The sequence below is a fragment of the Myodes glareolus genome, chromosome 19, assembly GCF_982192425.1.
Source record: "Myodes glareolus chromosome 19, mMyoGla1.1, whole genome shotgun sequence".
NCBI classification, from domain to species: domain Eukaryota; kingdom Metazoa; phylum Chordata; class Mammalia; order Rodentia; family Cricetidae; genus Myodes; species Myodes glareolus.
The window spans coordinates 18,086,459-18,114,109 of record NC_142044.1 but is presented as its reverse complement, the minus strand read 5'-3'; the positions used below and the strand labels follow the sequence as shown (position 1 = coordinate 18,114,109).

General features: G+C 42.5%; 1 protein-coding gene across 1 annotated transcript; it reads right to left on the bottom strand.

Annotated features, from left to right (window-relative positions):
- Nucleotides 1-363: 363 nt before the first annotated feature.
- Mal2 (mal, T cell differentiation protein 2) lies at nucleotides 364-27,237 on the bottom strand. The gene is made up of 4 exons (XM_087898779.1): nucleotides 27,012-27,237; nucleotides 12,616-12,786; nucleotides 4,721-4,876; nucleotides 364-2,547 (listed from the first exon to the last, which is right to left on the bottom strand). The coding sequence occupies exons 1-4, from the start codon at nucleotides 27,138-27,140 to the stop codon at nucleotides 2,476-2,478; spliced, it is 528 nt and encodes a 175-aa protein (XP_087754905.1). The 5' UTR covers nucleotides 27,141-27,237; the 3' UTR covers nucleotides 364-2,475.
- Nucleotides 27,238-27,651: the final 414 nt, after the last annotated feature.

Sequence of the window (27,651 nt, the reverse complement as noted above, 5' to 3'; positions counted from 1 at the left end):
GCTCTCCGAAGCGTTTTAGTCCTCTGATATTTAAAATAAGATAATAGTATACAGGCCATTCGGTAGTTATTATGAGGATTAGGTGAGATAATATTTTTAAATGCTTCAAAACACCCCTTCCCCGCGAGACATAGACACACAGGCTAGATGCTTTCTAAGAAAAGCATAATACCTTTCTCATGTCCACTTCCCTCTAGTGCTACCTTGCCAGGTTTTAGCTCCTCATTTTCACCCCAGAGAAAGATTTACTGAAATTTTCCGAGAAAAGCCCTTTCACCCTCAACCACCTGCTGGAACACAGATCAATCTAGCTTCTACCAAACAGTTAACTGGATGTCAAAAAAGGAAAAGTGACCCAAGAGGTTATCAAATGAATACTTTATTAGAGTTATAACACTTATAAAATAAATTTATCAGATTTTAAGACCAACCAACACTTTCTCGTTTGTACAGCTAAGATATGTAAAGAGATTCTTAAATGCCATCATTTTTGTTCAAGTGCTTTGTCACGCAGCTCACAAATCTAGAATGCAATCAATTTACAGATCTAAGTATTCACAGTTAGTGGGCTTCGGGTTTGGGTCTTACTAATCTAGAAGCAATCCATTTACAAAAGGACCACAAGTACATCTGAATGAATTCATTTAAGTTAATACCAAACCAAGAATGGCCTGTTAACACCTTGTGGGGAGGGATAAAAATCTCAACTAAATTCTAGTGTATTACATTTTAGTGATTCAAAAGTACAATGTACAATGTATCTTTATGGCACATTTATGACTTCATGATATATAATTCATAATACAAGTTTTTGGTGTGTGGTCTGGAGTTGGAAAAAATGATGGAAGCAGGGCATTATAGAAGAGATAAGAGATACATGTAAGGCTGTGAGATGGATTCCTTCAAGCTACATATTGAAGAGTACTTCTTTAGCTGTACCACCAAGCTAGCCCCCAGTACGTTCTTCTTTGGGGAGAGTATTAGATAAACAGCATTTGGCCACTGGTTATGCGATTGAACGTTGTTGTTCATTCATGTTTTTTCTCTATGTTCCATGAAATCCAATACTCCAACTTGATGACACTCTTAGGTGATGGGTTGACTAGCAAACAATCCTCAAGCCCCCTTTTCCAGTAGCAGCCCTGTTAAAGCAACGGGCAAGGAACTCGAATGAGACTATGGTGGGAACGGTTGCCTAGCTTTGCTTTGTTCTCAATTCAAGCCATTTGTGGTGCATTGCCAAGCCCATGATGACAAGGGGCAGATGAGGATTTTTTTTTCTGTACTATTCAGCCAGAGCTAGCTTTTGTGTTAGCTCTTGTTTTAAACTGACTTTATCTGCCTGACACCAACATAAATACAACATAGATAACTGGGCTGTTATCAAAGCATGTACGAACCTATAGATTTATGTCATAGTGAATATTCTATTCAAATTTAACTCAGAAAGGAAATGCGAAAACCATCAGAAGTAAAAACTCAACTCTTTAGAGAGCTATTTGGAAAAGCTTTACACACATAAATATTTATATATTCATGCACAGGGCAAATAACCACATTCTATGGCATAAATAAACCGAAGTAAGACATCAACACAAGATACCAGTTCCAGTAGTGACTAACTGCCTCTGGGGATCTTGTCTTAAGCACTCTCATGTGAGATCTTCTGAGCTGTTAGGAAACCATTAGTTTGGAGTTCATTTCATACCTTATTTTTCTCTGCACCCAAGGCTCTGCTGGGGTTTGCTTGAGAAGCTGTATGCCCTTTCAAGGGTAAGCATTCGACTAGTAACAAAAGGCAATGTGATTATTGTGAAATGAAAAAAAAGTATGTTATGTGGCTCATCTAATGAGGTTGATAAACTTTCATGGTTAGTTCAATATATGGCAGTAGTTGATAGAATTATGGTCTGTGGACCCAATCCAGTCTTGCTCCCTTTTTGTAAATAAAGCTTTATTAGGATACACACATACTCATTTATTTACATAGTGTCTATAGCTGCTTTTATGTTACCACAGGACAGAACAATTGCCACAGAAACCATATGGCCTACATATGTGCTATCTGACCCCTTTATGAAAAATGTATATCATTCTCTGTTTTACATTAGATATAGAATTAAATGAGAAACCTGCTTGGGATATATTGTTTTAGTTATTTACTCTTAATAAGGTTTGGGTGACTTAAGAAACAAAAGGAATACTATTGTTCTGTGAACAGTGTCTGCATATTTTAAGAACATGCAGGGGAAATGTACTTAAGAAAAGAGAGCTGGAAAATGAAAGCATACTTCTCCAACATCAGAATAAAATGAAAATCCCACACACATAACAAACCACAGCTTTCACTTAGGTTCTCCCCGTACAAAGTAAATGATGCTTGGAATGTTACACTGGGACAAATGGTACCCAGGGGACCAGACAGATAAAGCGGACAGGTGAGACTAGCACACAACTGTTGGTTCCCAAGGAGTGCTACGGTCGCCATCTTCGCAAAGCCAGAACCAAACTGCAACCATAACAAGCTGTCGTCATAAAGGTAAAAACCTAAGAAAAGGGAAGAAAAACTGCTATCAGATTCACAGCATGGACTTCTAGAAAACCCGCTCCAAAGCCATCACTGAATGCACACTCACCAGCTGACCTGAAATGCCCCAATACAGAAGAATATTTCATTGTCTTCTATGTTCTGATGCTTTATCTCCTCACAGCCCTGAGTTTCCCTTTGCACATGATAGCTCTTAATTTTCAAATCTACAGTCAGTCTTACAGTCAATATTTGCTCACATATTGGGCTCACTTGAGAAGTATTTATTTATTTTAAATTTATGTATGTTTATTTTGTGTGCATTGGTATTTTGCCATGGGTGTCAGATCCCCTAGAACTGGAGTTACAGACAGTTGTGAGCTGCCATGTGGATGCTGGGAATCGAAACTAGGTTCTCTGGAAGATCAGTCAGTGCTCTTAATTGTTGAGCCATCTCTCCAGGCACCTTATTAAGAAATTTAGTCTAAGTTATCTAACCATCCAGTAGTTTCCCAGCTAAAAAGATAGTCACTAGCAAACTCTGAGGAGACATCAAATCATTTCTGTGAGTTTTCAAACTCAGTGCACAGAACCCACAGGAATGAATCATGAGTCTCTCTCTTTCTCACATGGGAGCCTGTCCTCACACAGAAGCCCAAGTCCTGCTCTGAGCTGCTTCGTTGCTGTCACGAAGGACTTCATTAACACCAACTGTGCATGCAGCATGGCACTTACTGCAGATAAGCAAACAGTCCACATTGTCCCCATGTGACACGTAGAAGCTTGTGATGAAAAGAAGATTTTAAGACAATACAATTCAAAATGATAAATTCTCACTTTCTCAGGTAGAGATTCTTAACCAGGAAGCTGTAGCCCGAGAAGAGGGAGGGAGCCAGATCCTGCCACAGCAATTTGTTACAGTTTAATTAACCCTTCCCCTGCTGCCAATTTCTGTAATGTATTCCTAATGCAAACAATGTCCTCTGAGTGAGAATAATTGCTTTGGGAGAAGCAATGATTAGCGAGAAGGAAATTCCCTCATTCTTGACTACACTGAGTGGGAAAGAAAAGCAAGAGATTTAATCCAGTGTGCCGTATGAATGACTGGTCAATTTTAGCTGCTGAAAACTCAGGAGCTAGAGTTCTGGCTGGACCAGAGTGGGTGGGTAAAATGGAATGTCACGAAAGACTGGAAACATTGGGCCACTCATGGAGGTGGCTTCACTCTGGCAGAGGGAGAAAGACAGGTTTCCAGAAGACGCATGTCTAGAAAGGAACACTACAGAGAACTCTAAAAGTTTGGCCCTTTAGGAGGCAAGGGCTAACGAGGAAAGACACTTGGCTCACTACTGCACTATAGGAATTAATAAATATTAATCAAAATATTTCATTTCAGAGAGGAATTTAATTTTGTGATAGTTTTAAAAATTATTCATGGAAATGATAAAAGTCCCATTTCTTTGTATTATTTAATATGAAGTATCAAGTTCACTACAATATGTGAATGAAAGAGGGAAAATGTTTTTGAGTTCACATGGAAGGCTTTCTCCTGTATCCCATCTGTTATCATTGCTGGTGAATTTGCCTTCCCACTCACTGACACTGACCCCAATGAGAACTGAAACTTATTCATGTCAGTCTAAGCCCCACAAACCCTCTTCTACTTGGCAGACTCATGGTAAATATACAGCCAATAATCTTAATTAAAAATGGGCACCAAGTAGAAAAGAGCAAGGCTAGAAACAAAACCTTGCAACAGTACATTTTACAAAGTCAGGTGCTATAGACTCATTGTCACCTCAGATAATGTCAACATCTTTGGGTGCAGTGGGGTCACACACAACAATACAGGTGACAATAGTACTTTGCTACAGGGTCGCTGAACAGGTAAATAAATAGCTATTGCATATTTAATTTTTTGTTTGTTTGCTTGTTTGTTTTTTTTTTTTGAGACAGGGTTTCTCTATATAGCTCTGGCTATCCTGGAACCAGCTCTGTAGACCAGGCTGGCCTCAAACTCGTAGAAATCCACCTGCTTCTACCCCCATGAGTGTTGGGATTAAAGGTGTGCATCCCTGCTGCCTGGCTTACATCTTTAATTCTAGAGGCAACAATTAAAAGGCCACTGCTGCCTGAGGAATCTCCTGGATGCTCGGCCATGGGAGGACAGCACTTCCGTCAGGGAGCACTTACTGTGGCTGCCACGTTGACGTTGTACTGGCTGTCATTCAGGAGCGGCTGCACCGTCATGGTTGTGTTGCATTGCAGGTCATGCAGGGAGGTAGCCGCTGCTTCTAGCAAAAAGGCTCCAAAGTAGAAGACAAACACGACAAAATGATAGACAAAATCCTGAAAAAGGTGAGAAGAGGCATTTGTAGGTAAAAATTGTAAGATGCTTTCCTGTTTTTTTACTCCCAATGAAGTTTCAGATAGGAAAGGTCAGAACACGTAATCCAGTTGTTTTACGGATGTCTATTTTGATTAGTTTAGCAAAACTAGGCCATTAGAATCTAAATAAATCCAACCCTAACTGTGGAGGGGTGCTAATTGTTAGCTGCTGGGAGAGGGAGAGATAAGTTGAGCCTGCTTTGGTGGAAGACGAGAGATTCAAAAACATTTGGGGAGCACAAATTAGTCTTGATGTCTGTTTTACAAAAAGGAACTACAGAGTGGGTGGCCAGGGTGTTGATGACCAAACCATGCTCCGTGAGAAGCTCCAAACTCCCAAAGGACAAAAAATACCATGGCCTGTTTTATTTGGTACAATAGTAAACTTTCTTATACATTGAGTTTAATAATCAAATACAGTATCATTTTAGATCAATATACAAAGATATCAATATCAACTAAAATAAGATTAAAATGTCTTTAAATTACTTTAAAACTAAGGTAAATGCCATCTTTAAAGTTCAAGTATATTTAAGTTATATCCTTTTATGAATTTCATATACTTAATAACTATTTTATTTTGAGCAATTGTTATTACAATTATAATTATATATAATCTTATATTCTGCAAGATAGATTTAGTGATAGATTTCAATGACATACAAACTTACATTTCATTAAAAACAAAGAATATATAGTTCTGAAAAAATAATTATTTTTTAAGTTATTTTGTATATTACTGGAATTAGTGTGAAGCATAACCTTTTAAAATCCTGCTTTTTTTGAGTTAACATATTATCCACATCTTATTTTATATTTACAGCTGCCACATTTCAGTGACTTAGAATAACATCCTCCCCCTACAGTTATCTTTTATTATCTGCTTTACAAACAGAATTTTATCTTTCTTTTTACACAAAGGTTAGCTTTTGGGAGGAGGATCAGTACCACACTTATCTGCTTCCAAAGTCAACTTTCTTTCATCAAAAAAGTTAAAATTGATGAATAATTTTAACCAACAAATAGAAATTACATATTTATTGTGTGTATGCTCTCAAACATACATACATTATTAAATAGCAAAATTGAACTACTTATATGTATTGTCTCACATATGTATACATATATTATATGTATTAAGTCACCTTTTTAATAGTGAGAACATTCAAAGGCCACTCAACAACTTTCCAGTACACATTGTCATTAGCTAGAGACTATAGCACAGAGCCTTTGGAGGTATACGTTCTTGAGATTCACGGGTCATATGGTAGTTCTACTATTAGGTTTTAGAGAGGATTTCACACCATATTCCACAGTAATGGTACTGATTTACATTCCTACCAACAGTGTTTGAGAGTTCTCTTCAAAGTCTACTTTCCCCCTCTCAAATGGAATATTTAAAATATTACTAACAAAATTGCAAATGAGACTTGTTGTACTGACTTTGTAAATAGTCACTCAACACCGCTGTTCATAGAATTGCTTTTAACACGCCTCGAATGTTCTGCTAGCTCACATTTAACCAGGGTGAGCTGCATAAGGTATAATGTAAAAATGCTCTCAGTGAAACATGTATCATTGCTCATTGACCCACACACTTACTGACCACATGTCTAAGCCATAACCAACGCTCAGACACATGTAATCATGGTTACTCCATAAATGTTCACTGACAAAGGTCAATTATCCAAATTGAAATATTAGAGCGTTCGTGGGTTAAATGTATCAGATTGGCTATTAATTATTAACAGCTGTAAAAATTGAGGTCTATTAAAATTGATTATCAATCATCATTTAATTTACTAAAGATTATCAGAAATGTTTGTTTCATCTTAAAAGCCCCGGCTAAAGGCTGGGGAGACGGTTCAGTCAGTGAAGCACTTGCCAATACTAACAGGAGGACCTGAATGCTAACCCTGACTCTCATGTTAAAAAGCCTGGAAAGTTGGCATGCAATTGTAATCTCAGCACTGGGGAGGTGGAGACAGACAGCAGATCCCTGAGGCTTGATGGACAGCTAGTCCAGATGAGTTCCAGATCTCAGTGAGGGATTCTGTCTCAAAAAAACAAGGTGGATGGCCCTTAAGAAGGAACAACACCCAAGACCCTATGGACATGTGCACACACGTGAACACACATGCATAGCTATACATCCACCCCCGGCATCTTTCACATAGAAAAGCAAGGGTAACGTTGAGTGGCAGGACTTGGCCACTGTTGGAAATTTACTGCTTGTCTTTTGTCTGACCCCATGCTATCAGTTCCTGTGACTGGACTTTGGTTCTTAGGGTACTTTGTTCTTGGGTTTCAACAGACTTGGGACATGTTTATGTGTCTGAGCCACTCCCTGGGTGGGTCTCAGGGAGTTATAGTGCATTTGGACTGAACCTCGTCACTGTGCCCAAAAGAGAATCTCAATGGGCAGGTTGTGCTATGAGCTTCACATGGACTTGGCCAACGCTGCAACACAAACGAGGCTTGTCTTATTTAGTTTACTTCCGTTGGCATTATCTAATACAGGTCTTTCTTCTCTCCTCCCCATCAAACACACAACACACACACATACACACACACACACACACACACACACACACACACACACACACCACAAAACAAAAGGAAAATTCCCCAAAATAAAAAAAAAACAAACAAACCAAAAACCAAAAGGCCAACCAACCATCACCAACAAAATCTCTTTTGTAAAATCCTTCTTAAAGCATGTTACTTAGCAGATTTGAGATGACTTCAGTTGTTTTAATGTTTTTACTTCTTGACCATCATGTAGTTTTACTTAGGTTATTAGCTGCATGATGATTCTTTCGTTGTCTTGTCTACTGCAGAGATGTTTTAAAAGCCTCTCTCAGGCTTATCTATCCTTGCCCCTAGAGAGCTGCACGTTGACAGCTGGACACCCTGGTTGGCTTATTCCAATTCCTGGTATACATGGGAGGCACATGAAATGTTTTCCACAAGGTTCATTCATGGTTTGGAACATTTGCACTGCACTGGGTGTTCTCAAATACTGGAACGCAGTAGAATCATCTAGAGAACTTACTCAAGCATAGACGAATAAGCTCCACCCACCAGTTTTGGACTCAGCAGTCTGAAGAGAGTCAGCTGAGACTGTGTATTTCTGACAGGAGTTCAGGTAATGCTGCTGCCTTGGTTTGAGATTACCTTTCAAACACCACCCTTGACAGTTCTTCCTTAAGGTAGGCCCATTCCTGTTCTGAGCCTTCTTCATATGCAATTTCTCCTGACTAATCCCACCAGCCAGCGCTCACATGCCCCAGTGCCCTGCCTCTTCACGTTTTTTATCAGACAACCTCAACCTCAAACATCGCTTGGAATTTTCCTTTCAACCCACATGACCATTCTCAAACTTCTAATCTTGAGTCAGTGCTCCACTCTTTTGTTTAGGACTGAACATTCCCTAAATAGGAAGGAAGGAAGGAATGAAGGGGGAAGGAAGAAAGGAAGGAAGGAAGAGAGGGAGGGAGGGAAGAAAGAAAGAGGAAAGAAAAAAATCATAGTAACACCAATGAGGAACCCTGGTTAAATGGCAGCATGGAGAAGGGAAGAAGCCACTAAAGCCTGAGCTTTATTACTTACTGGTAGTGCACACCCTAACCCCAGCACCCAGGAGGATCACCAGTTTGGGCTACAGTCTGCTCTACATATATAAAGCAATACTGTCTCAAAGGGGGAAAAATAGTCTAGGTTAAAATGGCATAGACTATAGCTTAGGAAGTTTAAATTATTAAGTGATGTTCATAGCAAGGATCTGATTAAATGTATGTCCACCAGACTTGTGAAAAATAAAGGCAGATTTATTTAATTGTATGAGATTTAAAAATCTTTCTTTTAAACAGTACCCTTCCTTGGCATATTTACCTTACAAAAAAAGGGGTATAAGTTTAGAATGTTTTCTTTAAAGTTATACCAAAGTGGCATTAGTCTCACATTAATGCTACCCCGCCCCCGCCCTAGCCACAGCTATTTCAAAATCAAAATCAAAATCGACTTCCCATCTGGGCAGGCGGTACAGACCTGCAACCCTAACCACTTGGGAGGTCGAGGCAAAGGCAAGTTCAATGGTAGTCAGGGCAACTAAGGCCCCGCAAGATGGTAAAAGGTGTAACAGGGTTGGACATGCAGCTTAGAGACGGAAAGCTTGCTTAGCATGCAGGAGGCCTGAGGGTCGTTCTCCAGCACCACACAAGGCAATTTTGGATTAAATGTTTTATTATATCAATCATAACCTAAATAGGAAGCCTTTGAAAACATTCCAGACATATCTGTATTACGAATGTGGTTTGATCACAATTAATAAAAAAAAATAGAGAAAAGTGCTGGGGAAATGACTTAGCAGTTTAAAGAGCGTGCCAGGTAAGCAAGAGAATCAGTGCTTAGATTCCCAAGGTCCTACTTAGATGCCAGGTGGTTGTGGTGGCTCCACCCATCATCCCAGCTCCAGGAGGTGGAGGCTGGGGATTTCTAGAGTGGGCTGGGCACCAAGAGCTGTTTTTCAATCAGTGAACACTGGTTTGAATGAGTCGCCGCCTCAAAGAATAATGTGCAAGAGTTATTGAGGAGGACTCCTATTGGGTTCAGAGGTATAGGCACATATACGCATGTGTTCCCACACATGTATCCACATGCCTGCATACCACAGGCACACCCAATGATTATGGAACAATGGAAAACGTCTCAACATTAGTGTTCTACAACAAAGACTTCTAGAGGGCAGATTATTTCCAAAATGTCCTCCTATGTCTCTCAATCGGAGTATAGATGATGTTAGATCATTCACAGGGGAAATTTTTTTTTAGTAGTTAATGTCTAATAATTCCAGAATGCAACAATTAGAACTGGTACAAAACTGAAGATGACTCTATGGTGTGCATGACTCAAGTACTGGCCTGGCCTGGGAGTGCACAGCAAGCATACAACCCACTCAAAGCTCAAGAGGGGATCAGAACATGGGTCCATGCAAAGAAAACCTTATAAAACAAGGAAAGGAAATCTATTCCAAACTGAAACAGCAGTCAAGGAACTTGAAGAAGGCAGGAAGGAGCTGGCTCTTGGGAACGATGCCCACCAAGTAGTGAGCCCCGTGCCATGGCAACCACAGTGTCACATGCTGTGTTCAGCTAGTACGTGGTGGACAATAGTAACTTGAAACTATGACATCTGAAATGTTCCAATGTTGAGAATTTTTGAGTAGTAAAGTTTGTGCAAATCTTCCAGATTTTTTAAAATCTACATATTTGAGATACTTTTGGTTCTAAGCACTTACCAAACCCGTACCAATTTCTTTTCCTTAAGGGACAAATGAAGAAACAGCACAGGATGCTCTTCCCAGATGATCTATGGGACAAATCATCAAAGATTTCCTTTCTCTCTTTCTCTCTTTCTCTCTCTCTCTCTCTCTCTCTCTCTCTCTCTCTCTCTCTCTTTCTTTCTTTCTTTCTTTTGTGGCATGGTCTCATTTTCTTAGCCCAAAGTGACCTTGCACTTGAGTCCTTCCTGCCTCATGCTATGGAGTGATGAATTAGAGATTTGCACTACCAGGTCCAGCCTTTCAACACTTGGATACAGCGAAACAATTAAAGCAATGAGAACACTTGTGGTTTACTGTTTGCACATCACACAGAATGCTACAAAGAGGTGGGGAAAGCAAACTTGGGAAAACCAATAACCTACTATGATTACTAATAATCACTTTAGAATTGAAAACAGGATTTAATACAAGCAGCTGGGATCAGGGGAGGGCAGGATATAATACAGAATCTATCCAACAAGACCAGGAATGACATCCAAAAAGTATTGAAGCATTTAAAAGGTACATGTACCAGTCAATTAGAAAGAATACTAGATGCTGCAGGATACTAGTGATATTTTCAGACTGAACACTTCAGTTGCTAGGCAATCGGGAGATTCTAGGAGAAGGGTTTGGTGGTGTGAGATACTGCAATTAGGAAGAGTCAGCAAGATGGGATGTGATGATGAAGGATCCTGAGGTACCAGTATGGGCAGAGTGGGACAAGCCTGCCTCATAACGTCTTTGAGTCTGATACCTAAAGACCTGCATTTCCTTAGTAACTCAGGGAATCAACCGATTCCTTGGCAAACTTTGTTGTGGGAAAGGCAGGCACTCAAAAAGAGGAGATGAAAGATTTATTTGTATTCTAGTTAGGGATCCAGGATTGTTTTCACATGACTGAGTAAGAAATAATGAAGTTGGGGGAAAGGTAGGAAGACACTATCTCAGTGACCTCCCAGAATCAGAATTACAAGACAAGCCTCAGTGTCTTTGAGGAATCAGAAAGACGGTTGATTGGTGATTATTAACCAGATGCAAAGCTAAGCACAATGAAACTCACTGTTTTCATTATTTTCTAATGGCATCTGGTAAGGTACTTATTACTACTGCTGTAAACATCTGTATTTATAGCTCTCCTTATGTTTTGTGAATAAAACATTTCCCTTTAACATTTGTCCTAAAGCTGTTGGGGAAAAAATCCTATTTACTCAAAAAGAATATATATAGATCAAAAGATGGTCTTACTTAAGTTTCTAAATACCCAAGTATAACTCAGGACCGGAAGGGGGTTCCCTATGAGTGTCCCTAAAGTCCTGCCCACTGTAGATTAGAGTCTTCCCCACTGGCCTTTTCTAGTTTGTCCCAGAGAATGTAGAAAACCACAGGCATGGAAGAGAGTCCAAACCATAAATGAGAAAATACAGTCAGTCATTCACAGTGAATGGTGCCTTATTTTAAACATTGAGCTTAATACCATGTTATCAAGTTTATCCTTCCAGACTCACTGTTTTAATTCGTTTTGAAGAAGAACTGTTTATAAAATATTCTCTTTCAAAACATCAGGAAAACAACATGGAGCTACTTGTTTTCTGAAAAGCTTGAACAATCTGCCCGCCCCCCATACTGTCAGTCCATAGTCTACCATCTGGTCTGCCCTCCTGTGTCTGTCAGTCCCTAGTCTGCCCTCCACAGACACCAGGAATGTAAACAGTGCACAGGCATACATGCAGGTAAAGCATACATTCACATAAAATATAATGAATAAATCTTAAAGAAAAAAACTATGAACACAGCATTTACATTGTACTATGTATTCTAAGTAACCTGCAAATGACTTACACCTTATAGTACAATGTATATAGGCAATATGGAAATTAAATATGCATATTTAATGAAATATATGTACTTATATATATTAAAACGTAAATGACGAGAATCTATAGAAGCTTGCACCCCAGTTTTGAGGGTATGTCATGCAATCAGCCCCTCGCTTACCAAGGTATGGCTAAACCCATTTAAATCTCTGGAGAAGAAACAAGTGGAAAGTTTTAAGATGTTCCAAAGGCATCTATTCAATTAGAATGCAATTCATTTGTTGCATCACATAAAATCAATTTTGAAAAAAAAAATGACCTAAATCATAAAAGTAACAGTGTGAATTCTCAGTTGTACCAGTGTGGGAATTTTACAAACTGAGGTCCCAATCATCCACCAAAACCACACCTGGGCACCACAGTGGTCCCCTCATGCTGACCTATTTTCTCTTCTAGGCAGAAACAGAAAGAGTAGATATTTAGGCATTTCCGAACAGAATGTGATATTTGTTAAGTGCCTTACATTTTCTTGCAATAGACTTACAATAAAAACGTCTTACCAGGAAGTTCCAGTTGGCGTCAATCTGAGTCACCATACCAGAGAGGAACAAGCCCAGGAAGAGAAAGGAAAAGAAGAAGGCTGTCACGGATACAAACATGACCCATCCTTGGAGCAGAGGTAGAGGAACGTTGGAGGAAGCAACCAAAATCCAGACCAGTCCCCCAAGCACCTGGAAGACAAACAAAAACCAGAGAGTAGTAGCTTTCCTTCTGAGCACTGTCATGCCACTGCTAAACATTTGCATCAACTTTGCTCTCTTGCTTCTTACCCTGTGCTCATTTCTCCTACCCCATTCGTCATTGTTTCCATAGCATTACACAGATACGTTCTTCCCTTAGGTGCAAGAGCAGCTGGACCCAGAGTTTGGGTTAACCCTGTACCTGGATTTTCAGGCTGGATTCTTCCTGACCCACGTGATATCTTGTCATCCACACACACCTGCAGTGTTCTCCACAATATACACACACCTGCAGTGTTCTCCAGCCATCTTCACAGACCTGCAGTGTTCTCCAGCCATCTTCACACACCTGCAGTGTTCTCCACAATATACACACACCTGCAGTGTTCTCCAGCCATCTTCACACACCTGCAGAATTCTCCAGCCATATACACACATCTATAGTATTCTCCAGCCATATACACACATCTGCATCATTCTCCAGCGATATGCACACATCTGTGGCATTCTCCAGTCATGGACACCTACCTGCAGTGTTCTCCATACATCTACCTACCCCTGCGGTATCCTCCAGCCATGAACACACACCATCCAGTGATCTGGCTGCCTCTCTAACCACCACCCTGTTGATGGGTTTTCATTTCAGTCAATACCCTACACACGGTTTGGTCTTCCTTTCCTCTCTTTCTGCTCTCATCGCTTGCTAGAGAGTTCCTGAGAGAAGAACAGCTGTAACTCTCTAATTTCCCATGTGCAGTGCACATTGTTCTGTCTTTGTGACAGCCTTCTTGTACTTTGGACACCAGGTCCTCCCTGTACAATCATAGCTGCAGATGCTGTTCAAGAGAGTAAGCAATAACAAGTGACCAGCGTTGACTATCTACCATGTTCTGGAAATCAAATTTGTACCTTAGATCCATGTCATAGTTGATAACTACCCAGGCACACTGCTGGGTGCTGGGAATAAATTCAAGCTGCATTAGCCTCTGCCATCACACAACTCAGTCTATTCTAGGAGATGGGCAGCTGAGCAAGTGATGAAAATACTGCTGAACCAATGCCAGAGCTGGGGAAGAAACTGGATTCTATACTTCCACAAAGTAAATGCTCCAGAGCCAGATCTGAACAGCCAGAAAACTTATCCCAGAAGTCATAAACCCCAGGACTGGAATAGGATGATATAGAAAGAATCCAGGCAGGAGATGAGTCTGTGATGCTCAGGTAGGCATCAGGATCGCGCAAAGCACAGGCAAAGGACACAGATCAGCGGGATGTGAACATTTGAACCAAATGATAACAGGCTGGTGGGGCTTGAGGACAGTCAAGGAGATTTCAGTTCATGCAAGGGCAATGGCGACCATGCTTATCTTGAGCAGGAAGTAGCATCTTCAAGACCTGCACCTAAAAGTTCTTCTGGCTAGAATGTGACACTAGACTGGAGAGGGAAGGATGCAGGACTCAAGGCTACACGGGATGACAGCACAGCACAAATTATCATGAAGGTATGGAGAACAGAGAGGAGGTAACAGATGACTGTACTGGATCAGATGGAGGGCCTGACAGGCGAAGTGAGGAAGGGACTTCCCTAGGTTTCCGTTGCAGGGAGCTAGGATGCCGTGAGGAAACAAACACTGGAGGAGAAACAGGGGCAAAGATAACCAGTTTTCTCCATCTTACCACTAAAGCAAGAAAAATGGTATGGCCTTTGCAAGACACAGTAGGCCTTTTGAGATCTTATCAGTTCTTTTTATCCTTTCCTTATGCCATAAGCCCTCCCCATTTTTTATATTACAGAAAAAAATGTGTAGCTCAAAAACAAAACTCTTTCATGTCTGAGTGGCTGGCATTGCTGGCCCAGAATATCACTACTCAGACCTAACTTGGATATATATATATATATATATATATATATATATATATATATATATATATCCTGCCAAGTTCTACCCATTCTCCAGCTACCCGCTCCTGACCCACTCCCTAGCAGGGACTTGTTACCAATTGGACATATATCGGACATAACTGAATGCCTTGGCTTTTTCTTTGTCTTCACGAACAGACTACACTACTTCTTAGACCTCCGTACCCAACTCATTTATTAATTCCATGGTAATTATTTTCTATCAGAGACTATGCTAGATTTGGCAACATCAAAAGTTTGCTCACATCCTTGCTTCGAGAATGTCTCGGGCGGAGAGGACCATCCCCCTCGCCCCGCCCCAACACAGGATGTTTTCCTATTTGTTTAGTGACTAAACAGATCTGCTTATATGAGAGCCGTCTGAGCTCCCAACCTGGAAGGGCAGCGATACATGGCTTCATACGTACTCAGGTGATACCCAAATTGCTCAATCAACAACGGATAAAAACATTCAAGTTTTAAGACAAAGGGCTCAGTCATATATTTTGATGTACCTTGAAAAAAAACATTCTATCAACATAATGAATTACTGCTTATGTGGTGATAGTTCATGATCCACTTAATAAGCTTAGAGTTGTGGTATTATATCTCAATTCCTATTACTTTCAAATAAAAAATTAACAACCTCCAGTGTTTTACACAAGAAATGTAAGTAATGAATATTAATGCGTGTTAATTTTTAACTGCCCCTTTATCAGTGATCACGAGAGTTCAAAAAAATTTGTTTCTCAAAGATAGTATCTCATCTCTTATATCATTTAATGCATATTTGAAGGCAGCAAGAATATCTCTAATGCACCAATCTTTTGTTCCCCTGGGTCTTCCTTCTAGTAGCCTTTCCTTATTCATTACCCACAAATAATTTATATTACTTTAAATGCAGTTAATGAATTTTAAATCATTATTAAATTTCAATTAATGCAAGCACCATTTACTGAGCAACTATGTGCAAGGGTAACGAAAAACAAGGAACTGGCCGTCATTCATTAGAACAGGCAAATTGAACAGACAAGCACAGCCATATTGCTCAGGCATTGTGGTAAGGTAACATCTCTAAGTAATCCCTTGAATCAAAGTAGTATTTAACAAACCTGAACTCAGATAGATGGGCCCCGAACCTACTGCTGGACAGTGAGCAAGGCCATTCAAGTAAAAAAGCAAACAGGTGAGGTTCCAGCTTTCAGCGTTCTAACTGAGGGAGAAATACCCACCATTAAATCTGATGCGGGAACAGAGTGTGGCAGGCGCTATAAAAAGAACTGAGTACAGTGAGTCCCGTGGAGTGGGAGAGGGGAACAGCAGTGTAGCAGGAGGTACCTCAAAAGGTGGGCAGTAAGGCAGATTTGAAGTCAGGCTTGGGCAGGGAGCCTAACATGCACAAGAAAGAGTATGGGTGAACTGCTCTATCAAACTCAAAATTACAGCCTTTCCCACAGCTCAAGCTTGGAAAAGGAAACTTGGTGCTTACAGAAGCGGTGATCTGATTGGCCTCATCGGTGGTGCATGGGCGGCATGGCAACGGGAGGGAGGCGAGGGAATGAGTGCTAGCTAGTTCTTTCTTTCTCAATTAACCTCACCCACACACCAACTCTAGGCATCATGTGTTTGTTCCGCTCCTGGGCTTAGCTCTGAGTGACAGTGGACGAGGGCAATTCAGCTCTCGTTTAAGTGAATGAGTGGATGGCACAATTAAGCTCACCTTAGAGAGCCTCTTCAAGAGTATCAGCGATTGGCATCTACAAGGCCCTGGATTCGATCCCCATTCTCACACACACACAAAGAATAGCTTGCTGCTGTAGGGTCACCCTGGTTTTGACGGTCTCTTCCCTTCTTCACGATTTCCTTTTGGTGGAAGTTACTGTTCCTTCCAAGTGTCTCAACCTGGCCTCCACATTAGTAAATGGACTTCAGGTGAGACCGCCTGTGCTTAGACTACTGGCTTCCAATTCCAGGCTCTAGTAAGCTTGGAACATTTCCCAAATAAGTGACAATCATTAGTGCCCCTGTGTAGTGGAGAGCCCTGCTCTTAGGGACTAACAGGAGAGCACGGAACTGGTTAAATTTGAGGGAGAAGAACTGATAAAGTATCCTGGCAACGACAAATGTGCATGCTGCAAAAACAAGGAATTAAAAATGCCATGGTGCACTCACATTCTCATCCTGGATCTGAGTCCACATTCTGACCTCACGTCTACCTCTGGTTGCATGATATTTGTGTGTGAAATGTGCTTCTATTTCACATTTCTGTAAGGAACTACACCAGAGCTCACAGACCCAAGCCTCAAACTTCAACCAAAGGCTCCTCTACAGTCAAGTAACACAAAGGAGAACGCCTTCTAGAAACATTCTTCAGCTTCCTTGTGGATGGCTGTCCTCATCTTCTTGGCCCAGCTTCAGAGGTACCTGGCACACATGGGCTCAATTATGATTTGAGGAGAAGTTATTAATTTGTTACCTGTTCTGCTTTGAATGTGCATTGTTCTTCTGCAGGCTGTCTTGGGGGGTTGGGAAATCTTTTAGGGTTGGGGCCTTGCTGGAAGGAGTTGGTCACTACAGGTCAGGCTTTGAGGATCATAGCCTAGTTCCCTTTCTGGCTTGAGCTTTATTTCTACTACCTGCTTAGAAGAGATCTGAGGGGCCTGCTGTCCATGTTCATGGCATGAGCTCCACTATGGCTTCCCTGCCACCATAAACTGACCCATCTCAAACTGTGAGCCAAATAAATTCCCCCTCCTTTCAGTTGCATGAGTGAGGTATTATATTCTCACTGTTATGGAAAAGAAACTAATACACTACTCATTTCTAAACCAACAGATACTTTTGTGGTTTAAAATGTCTGTCGATTACATTTGGCCTATGTAAGCTAGAAGGGTGTGGCTTGACTAGAGAACTCCTCCCATAAGAAAACCAAGGGGTGGATATTCACCTACAGATCACACCACCCTGCCTGCCGGCTCACAGTTGGAGCTGAAGCAGGTTTTCCCTAGGAACTGTCTGCTGGTTAACATATGACCTACAAGACCTACAAGAAAACATGTCCTGGCAAGGATGCAGCATTTTTGATTCTGGTTGTGTGGATTCTAGACATCTCAACCCATCGCCTATTTGAAGGACTCTTCTATGCTCTCAAGAAAGTCATTTTAGCAAATATCTCTTTTCTTTTCAAAAGACACTGATTTCCTGACAAGTGGGTTTTTTTTAAAGCACATGCTCTGACATTTTAGATAATAACTTTTCAGCCTATTTGATACCTCCATTTTTGCATACTATACTATTGTCTTAAGGAAACGGGCTAATTTCTCTGACAGATGACTTTCAGTAATGTTGGAAAGGAGAATAGAAGACACCAATCTGAAGAGACAAATTACCAGGCCTGTCCTTAGAGAAAAATACTTAATTATTTAGAATAATTTTCTGTGTTGTCTTGTTATCAACACAACTGGCCATGCCATCTCTCCTTTGCAGGGAGACTGAACAAGTAGTGAGCTTGGGGGTGCAGAAATAAATCTCCTAGCGAGACTTACAGAGTCTGAATATGAAGGAGAAGGAAATACAATGATGGAACTATTAGCTAACAAATCGGCTTTTTATAGCCAAGTCTGTTCTAAGAATTTTATTTTTATCGATTTCATCCTCACAGCCTGAAGAATATTATGAGCCCCCTTTTATAGGATAGTTAGTTGAGGTGCAGAGTTCTCTGTAGCTTTGTCAAAGTCACACAGTTACCAAATGCTCGATGTGGGATTTGGACTTGGCACTGGGTTCCAGAGCATATGCTTTCGCCAGTACACTTTTCTGCCTCTTTAAAGTTTAGTATTCATTCTAGACTTAGATTTCTATCAACTTTCCAAATGGCTGCCTCAAGTCATGCAAAACTGGCTAAACGGTAACACAAGGAACATTCACCCAAAACTTCCGAACCCCTCACCTACTTGCTAAGCCCTTCTGTTTTAATGGGTGCTTATTTACTGGGTACCTGTTCAACATTATAGCTGTAAAAATGTTTAATATGTCTAGAATTTATTGCCTACATAAAGAGAGACTCTATAATCAACCCCATGCTATATACAATTTATATTCTGGATTTTTTTTGTTTTATTTGTTAAACTGAACATATACTTCTGTTAAGAGATACAGCCTTTGACTTGTAGACACCTTGACAAGACAGACCATAAGATGCAAGTTCCTTTACAATGTAGTTGTGCCCAGTGGTAATCATACTAGAGACCCTGGGTCCCACCCACCTCAAACTTCCTTTTTTCCCAATGTTCTTTTCCCTTTCTCGGCATCCCAGCCTGTCATCCCATCCTCTAAACCCAAAGAACTAGGTGCCCTTGTCCCTGCATCTGCCTACCACACAACCAATTGCTGTATAGCTGGCCCACAGGTAGCACATCTTCCAGAAAGGCTTCTCTGGCTGAAAGCCATCCTCGGTGTTCCTGTGGTTACTGATGCATGTATCCTTTTGACCATTTACAACATCTAGATTGAAATCATAGACTCGCATGCCTATTACCCACTGGGCTGTGAAGTCAGAAATGGTGGCATTTCTTTAAATGGTTCTGAGCACTGGGAAACCAGGGGACACTTTCTACATAAGGTGTTCAGTTGTGTCCTGTTTGAGAGAAACAGAAACCAATCAGTGAGCAATGATTGGTTCTAAAGAAAGTGTTGGAAGAGTCACTTCAGAACCCAGGAATGCATGACTGTCTAAAGTCATGTCCATTTCCTGGTGCATGATGGATGTCAAAAACAGGTAAGGAGACTAGCAAGCAGAAGCATGGCCTCCTCGATTGTCTGGTGACCATAGTAATGAGCACCACCTCCCAGGAGATCTTTGGATGCTGGAGAAGAAGGTGATGGGAAAAGTGATCATCTATTGCAAACATACCTCACCAGCACCAACTTTCAGTCTTTTCTGCTCCCCATTTGTCCAGATCCCCTAATAGGACTGAAACAGCCACTGTAACTTTTGACCAGGCTAGCCCTTCGGCACCTGTCATCCTGATCGTGAACTGTGCTGACATCCATCCAGATTGCTCCTGGATTAGCCTTGGTGCAGGTTGTGGGCTGTAGATCACACAAATCTAGAGCAAGCAAGATTTGGTTTTTGTTTTGTTCTGTTTGTTTGTTTGTTTGTTGTTGTTTGAATTAGGGAAAAAATGAATTCCGGAAAGACATATATAGACTTGGTCCATGAACACAGACTGTTAACTGCAAAATAGATTTTACTTTCTGCTCTGCATTTGACATGCATTTGTCAGTGCTACAAAATATTACCTTCACCTCATGTGACTCAGACTTCTATGTCAGTTTTTTAAATAGCTAATGCAAACCCTAAAATAGAAAGCAAACAGTGTAGGAGAAAAATGAACCTCAGGCCTCTTTGCATTTGTTCTTATCAATTCCCTTGGTTTCTGAAATGTCCTTTCCATGTAGGTAACTCCCTACCGTGTCGATTAAAAAATGCCTGCATGCCAGTGTCCTGGCAGGAACTGGATAGACCACTACTTCCTTTCTTTTTTTCTTTTGACTATTTTCCTTCTGAAAGTCCTCATCCTCATAAAATTGAGAGTATCAGACAGGGTCGCTATGAAAGGACTCAACCCTCTTCCATAAAACAGGGTAATGAGGAATCCAGGTCAAACTGTGTAACTGGGAAAAAAAACATTATCATTTGCAGTTGTAGAGAGCATGTCTGCTCCCCAACTGCTTTTTTTCTACTTGTCAGTTCTTCTCGAATATTCTTGCACACTGTTTGTATCATAAGCCAATAGCATAGCATGTGCTGACTTCTGCATGTGTGTCACAGATAGTACACTCGCCTGCTACCAGTTTGACATCTAGGTAGGGCCCTTTTAATTCAGTCCCATGCTAGCAGATGCATCTAGTCCACAGCTCCTACCACCAGGCACAGTTTTATACAGCAGCATAAACCAAATCTCCTCCCCTTGACCTTTCCCTTTGCAGCTCAAGGTCAATCCTTTTGGCAAGTTGGTTCAAAGTCTTTAAATTTTTAGTTCATATTTCCTACAGGGTTGTGAGTCACGGAACATGAATGCGGAACAATGAACTCTGGCAGGGGCCCTGGCACACTTTCCCTTTTAAAAAGTTAAAGGCTCTTTTCCTGTGATTAGAGATTTTCAATGCATAGGCACAGGGGTAGAAACAAGTCGTACGCATAGGATAAAAACCCATCTAGAGAGTCAAACACATTGGTTGCTAGGCCTCCTAATCCACTTCAAACAGTGCCTCTTTGCAATCAAAACCTATTTTCTGGTCAAGGAAATAAAGCTCTATATGCCAGAACATTTACACAGGAGTCAGGCTATACTCAAATTGTCCTCTGCGTGACTACTGCATTTGCCTCCGCCCCTTCCCCTCCCATCAGCCTCACCTTGTGCTCATCTCAGAAACATTTTATACTTCAGCCTCGCCCAGTATCACTTAAGCGAGCATCCAAGTTCATATGTTAGTCGACCGGCTAAGCCTTGGGTTTTTCTTCTTTATTTTCTCTATTCTTCTTTATTTTGGTTTTATTTCAGGGTCTCATCACATCTTATGTAGACTATAGCAATAGTAAGACACCCCCAAAACACACACACACACACACACACACACACACACACACACACACACACGCACAGTGGTCTGGACTTTTAACCTTAATCTCTGTGTTTTACAAACAAATTTCATTAAATATTTCTGAGACACAAATCTGACCACATTTAACCCTGTTCTCGGCGGTGCTCCGTGGAGAACGTATTCAAAGCCTGACCTATTTGTCAGCAAACCTCAGCTTCCATGTTGCCAGCAGCAGCATCTTTCTTTTCCTTTTCCCATCTTCTCATTAGTCATGCCAAGCGCTAACAATTGCTAGAAATTCCAAGGTATGGACTGATTCCTTCTCTTCTTCTTCTAACTCTCTGAGGTTTGCGTATGCCCTCCTTTCTATCTGGAATTTTGTCTCATCATTTCAGGCAACCTCAAATGTTACCTCCCAACGAAAACTCCCTGTCCTAACTCTCCAGTAGTCAAATGTTCTCTTTCTCAGAGTGTTTTCATAAGCCTACCTCAGCATTTCTCAAAACTGCAAATGATTTTTGGCTTTTATCTCCTACCACACTTTTTTTTCTTTTGAAACAAGGTTTCATGAAGTATCTGCTGGCTGTCCTGGAACTCACGGCATAAACCAACCAGTCTCGGGTTCACAAAGCTCCATCTGCTTCTGCTTCCTGAAGGTGAAAATGAAAGGCGTGCAGCAGCATGCTACACAACGTCTTTTAAGGGCAAACACTACATATTGGTCAACAGATTCCCAGGGCACAGAGAGAAGGTCTAACAAACAGTATGTTCTTTAATATGTTATGTTAAATAAAGGAAAATAATTCTGGTGCTAAAGCACTACAGTTATTTGGAAAACGAGTTCAGAATTCCTCCCATAAGGAAAGATCTAAACAAATAATTTGAAGAAGGTGTTTTCTTAAACACCCAAGCTGTGAGAGTCACTGAATAAATCAGTTACTGTTTTCCACAATAAACAGTATTATGCTTGATTCTTCTTACACATTTTATAAAATAATTTCATTGAGAACAGGATCCTGAGTATCTTGTGTAGTCCAAGAGTAGAGACACTTTGATATTATTACAGCTAGGCCTGAATAGAAAATCCTTCGGTAGTATTTTATGACAGATTTTCTTCCCCAGATAGAAGTAACACACACACATACACACATACAAACACCCACACATGCACATGTACTCACACACACACATCTAAATCTATTTCTATCTACTTATTTATCTACCCCCTGCCTATCTATCTATCTATCTATCTATCTATCTATCTATCTATCTATCCATCCATCCATTCACCCACCCACCCATCTACCATCCATCCATCCATCCATCTATCTATCGATCGATCGATCGATCGATCAATCTATCTATCTATCTATCTATCTATCTATCTATCTATCTATCTATCCATCCATCCTGCTAACTAGATTGTGGGGCTGTCAGGTAAGGAGGCAAATAATCAGTTTTGTACACAGTATGCAGTCAGTAAATATTCACTCCAGAAACACTGAGAGGACTTGAAAGTGGTAACATGTTGTTCATGAGAACAAGTGTGGGCATTGCATGGTGCTGTGCTAGCGTGGACAGCCTTGGGTGTTAGACCTCAGCGTTTTTGCTGTTTTTTCATCATCTGAGACAGGGTCTGTTTTGTTGTTCACTGCTCCCTAGGTGAGGCTCTCTGGCCCATGAGGTCCTAGGGATTCTGTTGTCTCTATGTCCCATCTCACACAGGAGCAACTACAAACATAAACTACCACAGAGAGCAGATTTTCAAGAGTTCTGGGGATTTGAACACAGGTCCCTTCAATTTTGCAACACATTCTTTACTCATTGATCCTTTGTCCTGGCCCCTGAAAATTATAATTTTTGTTGTTAAGGTTTTCAGCCTGAAATAAAAGACTTGGTTTTGCAATATCAACTTTGTATTTAACTCATACAGATGTTTGGTAAAGAGACATTGGGTTACGATAGCTTTGGTCAAAATCAAAGGTCTGGCAAGCTAGGAAACCAGTAGTAGAACATACCTATCACAAAAAAAGCATATCATGGATGCAAAGTTGGAACAGTTCTTGCTTATGAAATAGATGTTGTAAAATGTCTGACTTGGTTCTGGAGGCAGAAACTATTTTCAGAGAGTCATAAGTGCAGTACAGTACTAGAGACTGGGATTATATTCCTTGAGCAAAGTTAGTATGAAAACGGAATCCCAAGACTACTGTCTCATTAGCTGGGTCTTCTACTGATAGATGAGAACATTCTCACAGAGCACAGTTTGCACAGCATCAGAGAGCAACGTGACACAAAAGGAAGAAATCTTGGAGGCAATTGGATTTCAATGGAAGGTCAACATTAAAAAGGAGTTTAGAGACACCCAGAAACATCAACAGAAGCTAAAATAATTGGTTCCAGGCTGGAGTTCACTTAGTGTTTGAGACTGTGCCTAGAGAATCCTCACAATTAATTTACAGGGAGCATAATTTCTAAAGAGGAGCCATGGGGCCTGTGACTTAGGAATAAAAAAATCCCAGGGCAGTTGTGAAACTTAGGGATAAAGCTGCTCCAAATGAATGACTTAGCTCTCGTCTGTACATCACCTAGAGTGGGCATTCTAGGTAAAAGACCCACCAAGCCTGACCGTTGACTGTTTTTTTAATCTTTTGATCCAGTATCACTAAGCATTCCAGAAGGATGGGGGCCAAGAAGGAACAGTTGGTTTGCCTCAAAGTGGCCTCTCATATCCCTGAGGTCACTGGTTTCATTGGTACATTTTGATCCTCCCCCTGGGGACAGGTAACAGGAGTTTTGGGGAAGAGGTAAATGATACCGTCAACTTCAACTTGGAAGGATGTTCGGGTATAAAAATTAAAATGTGGGCCTAGAAAGGTTGCCCGCTTTAAGTAAAGCATTTGTACTTAAATGCTGAGGAGCCCGACTTCAACCCCCAGGACTCCCTGAAGAAAAGCTGCCCATGGTGACACGTGATCTCTGTGCTAGACAGGCAGAGACAGGGTAATCCATGGTCAGCCAGCCTGTTCTACTTGGCAAGTTACAGGCCAGTATGAGCTCCTGCTCACCCTGGTCCTCATGCCTAAAACAGAGTTGACAGGATGGTGAGATGGCTGAGGGATTGGTGGGGGGGGGACGACAGTGCCTAGCTTCAAGCCTGTGAATCTGAGGTTGACTCCTGGGAACCACATGGTGGAAGGAAAGAACCGACTCCTAGAAGTTCTCCTCTGACCTCCATTCATGCATTGTGGAAGGAGCATGCCCTCCCCTTCCTTCCACAGATAAACATAATATATAAAAAAAGAAAAGGCAGGCAGTTCCTGAGGAATGACACCCAAAATTATCCTCTGGCCTCCATAGGCACTTGAACATAGGCATGAGCCTTCACACACACATACCCCCACACAAACTGAACATGCACACGCACGCATGCGTGTACATGCATGCACACACATGTAAAAGTGCAAGTCCAAATGGCTTTGGGAAAAATCTCTTCTATTTTTTTTTTATCATGTTTCAGGGTTCGGTAAGTTGCCAGAGGAGCGGAAGTTTGAGAAAATAAGAAGCAGGCCACCTTTGTTTAGTGGAAGTGTGCAGGATACTTCCCTGCACTTCCAAGATCGAATCACCCTATCCATCCTAACAAAACATTCACGTTTGTGAGGAAAATTCTCTGAATTTCTCTTTTCTACAGAGCCTGGTTCAAAGGTTCTGTCAGTGGACTGCAGTTATTCCGTGTATTCGAATCTCCAGGGAACCTTCGGGAAAAATTAGCCGACTCTGGGTGCTCCCCTAGAGGTTCTGGTTTAATTAGTCTGGGCTGGCAACCGTACTTTTCAAAGCTGCCAAGTCATTAAGTACAGCAAGGGTTGAGAACTAACTACTGCAGCAGAGAGGAAAAAGAGATACGGAGCTGGCGGGGGGGGGGGGAGTTCAAGAAGTCACCTCTTTGGCTTGTTCACCTTCAGAAGTACAGTGTTCCACAAAGTGTGGCACATCCACAGGTGGGTCCTGAGTGCCGTTTGATTTGGTAACACGTGGGTAAGACGTCTATGCATATGTTTCCGTATGTGTGAGTGTGTTCCATATATGTATACAAATTATATTGTATAAAGGTAGTTGGGTAAAAGTCAGAAACATAACCAACATATCAAATTTGAGATGAAATGTGTATGACTGCTGAGGACGGCGCTAACTTCAATCGGTCGTTTTATGTGGAGCTTCTGTAAATTTCAGGGTAAGTGGGAAGTAGGTGAAAACGTGGGGAAAACCCGTGAAAAGGGAGCAAGCATGTGGAACTTGAATACGGCAGGAAAGGAGCCCAGAATTTGTGGACTCTTTCTCCAAAGCTTCCTGTTTTAAAGGTTGTGTCCCCCCACAGCCAGGAGGCTGATCCAACGCCATCTCCTCCCTGCTCCTCTCATATGGATGCTTGAGACAGATCTCAGTCTCCTTCCTATGCTGCTGAACTGGGCTCAGTCCTGAACCCATGCTAGTGGGGGCTTCTAGCCTCAGCTACTACCTGAAGACAGCTGCCACAGCCTGTGACTCACTCGCTTGGGTCTCCGCTTTCAGATTCCAATCTGAGCTAAACCTAAGGTGCCTTGGCTACCTAAGCATAATGGGGCAGAAAACCAATGCTCACAAGGTTTTCAGCTCCACAGCACAAAAGGAAAGCCAGAGTGACCCAGATCCAGGTTACGCAAACTCACAGAAGAGGACCAGTGACATGAAAACCCTAAACGGAGCAAACAAAAGCAGTCTGCAGGAAAGTTCCTGCCTTGCTAACACTTCTTTTTATTTGACATTCTCCGGGCGTGATGCAACCTCCGTTGCCCAATTTATATTTACACATTCCCCACTTGTCCACAAAGAGCTTCAAAAGCTCCCAACACCACAGCATTCCTTTCCTAAGTTCAAGTGTCTAGTTCAACAAGGTGGCAGGGCAGGCCCGTGACATCAACTTTTCCAGGGCCAAGCAAAGTGTTTTGAGAAGCTTTGGAATTCTCAGGTAAACCGAAAAAGGACAAGGTGCAAAGGCTCTTAAGAGCCTCGCTGACAGCCTCGCTTCCACTTAGCCCCACCGTTCTCACGCCCACTTGATTACACACCGCCAACTGCACCTACAATCTCACCTTTCGCCCTGCCCTGCTCTTCCCCAATCCAAAGGGCACGAACGATGGCAAGGGTGAGTCGGGTGAAAACCATACCCAGGCTTCAGCCTCCTCCTCCTCATTTTCCTGGAGCCTCCCGCCCAGGTTTTCCACATCCTAGCAGCTTCCTGGCCACCCAGTCCTCGGTACACCTTTGCACCACCCAACAAAATGGCAGGTTAGCGACAGGAGGGGCCGAGGGCGCTGGTTCCTCCTCTAGCCAAGCATAGACCCTGTCCAAAGTCGAGTCCCCAAGCCACCTCCAAGCTCAAACACCCCTCTCCTGCCCAAGTGCCTAATCTTGGGCCCTTCGTCTGCTCGCTCTAAAGGGGACATTTCCATTCCAGGCCGGCGAGCAGGTGTCCGCGTAACAGGTGCCAGGCAAGAGGCCGCGGCATAGCGTGGAAAGGACCCCCGAGACCGTCCGCAGGAAAAGGTCACTTCTAGAAGAAGGAGGCTGAAGGAGGGCACCGAGGGCCAGACCGGGCTGGGGGCAAAGATGCTGCTGCCTGTCCCTATTCCTGAGACTCGATCGTTGCCTACGCTGCCCCACTTACAATCTCCAGGCAGACGAAAGCTCCCGAGTAGGTCCGCAGGATGTCGGGGCCAGTGGGCAGGGTGATCCGGGGCGCCGGGAAGGACACAGCGGGGTTCGGGGGCGGCGGGACCGCTCCGCCGGCCGACATGCTGCCGCTGCTACGTCTCCGCGCACAGCCGCCACCGCCTCCCGCGTCCCGCCTCCGCCTCCCGGGCTTGGCCGCCGCCGCCGCCGCCGATCCGGTTCGCGGGGTCCGGGCGTGCCACTCGCGGAGAGGGCGTGGCCACGGGCCCTCCGCTGGCACAGCTCCGCCCCGTCACGTGGGCACAGGTGAGCGCGCCTCCGCCCCGGTGCCCGCAAGGGTCACCCGTACAGGTGCGGTGCGCTCCAGCACCAACGCCCGCTCCGCAGCTCTCCCGGGCTCTTCGGATCACCTGCCGCCCCTGCGACAAAGTGGTCCCGCCTGCCCATCCCACCCCACTCTCACAGCCCGTCCTCGCCCACTTTCCCCATCTGGGCAGGAACAGAAGCTGTGACTCAGAAGCCAAACTCCAGGCACACCTGGAAAGTGGGGTGCGTCTTTTAAAGGGGACGCTAATGGGGTTTTAAATATGCCACCAGGGCCGTGTGGTGTGTTGGAGTCGGGGGCTGGCAGTGGG

Excerpts from the sequence above, each read along its gene's own strand:
- Mal2 (XM_087898779.1), bottom strand. The coding sequence starts at position 27,140 with ATGTCGGCCGGCGGAGCGGTCCCGCCGCCCCCGAACCCCGCTGTGTCC. Across the intron at positions 12,787-27,011 it reads CTTTCGTCTGCCTGGAGATT|GTGCTTGGGGGACTGGTCTG; the intron begins GTAAGTGGGGCA and ends TTTGTCTTCCAG. Across the intron at positions 4,877-12,615 it reads ACGCCAACTGGAACTTCCTG|GATTTTGTCTATCATTTTGT; the intron begins GTAAGACGTTTT and ends CACCTTTTTCAG.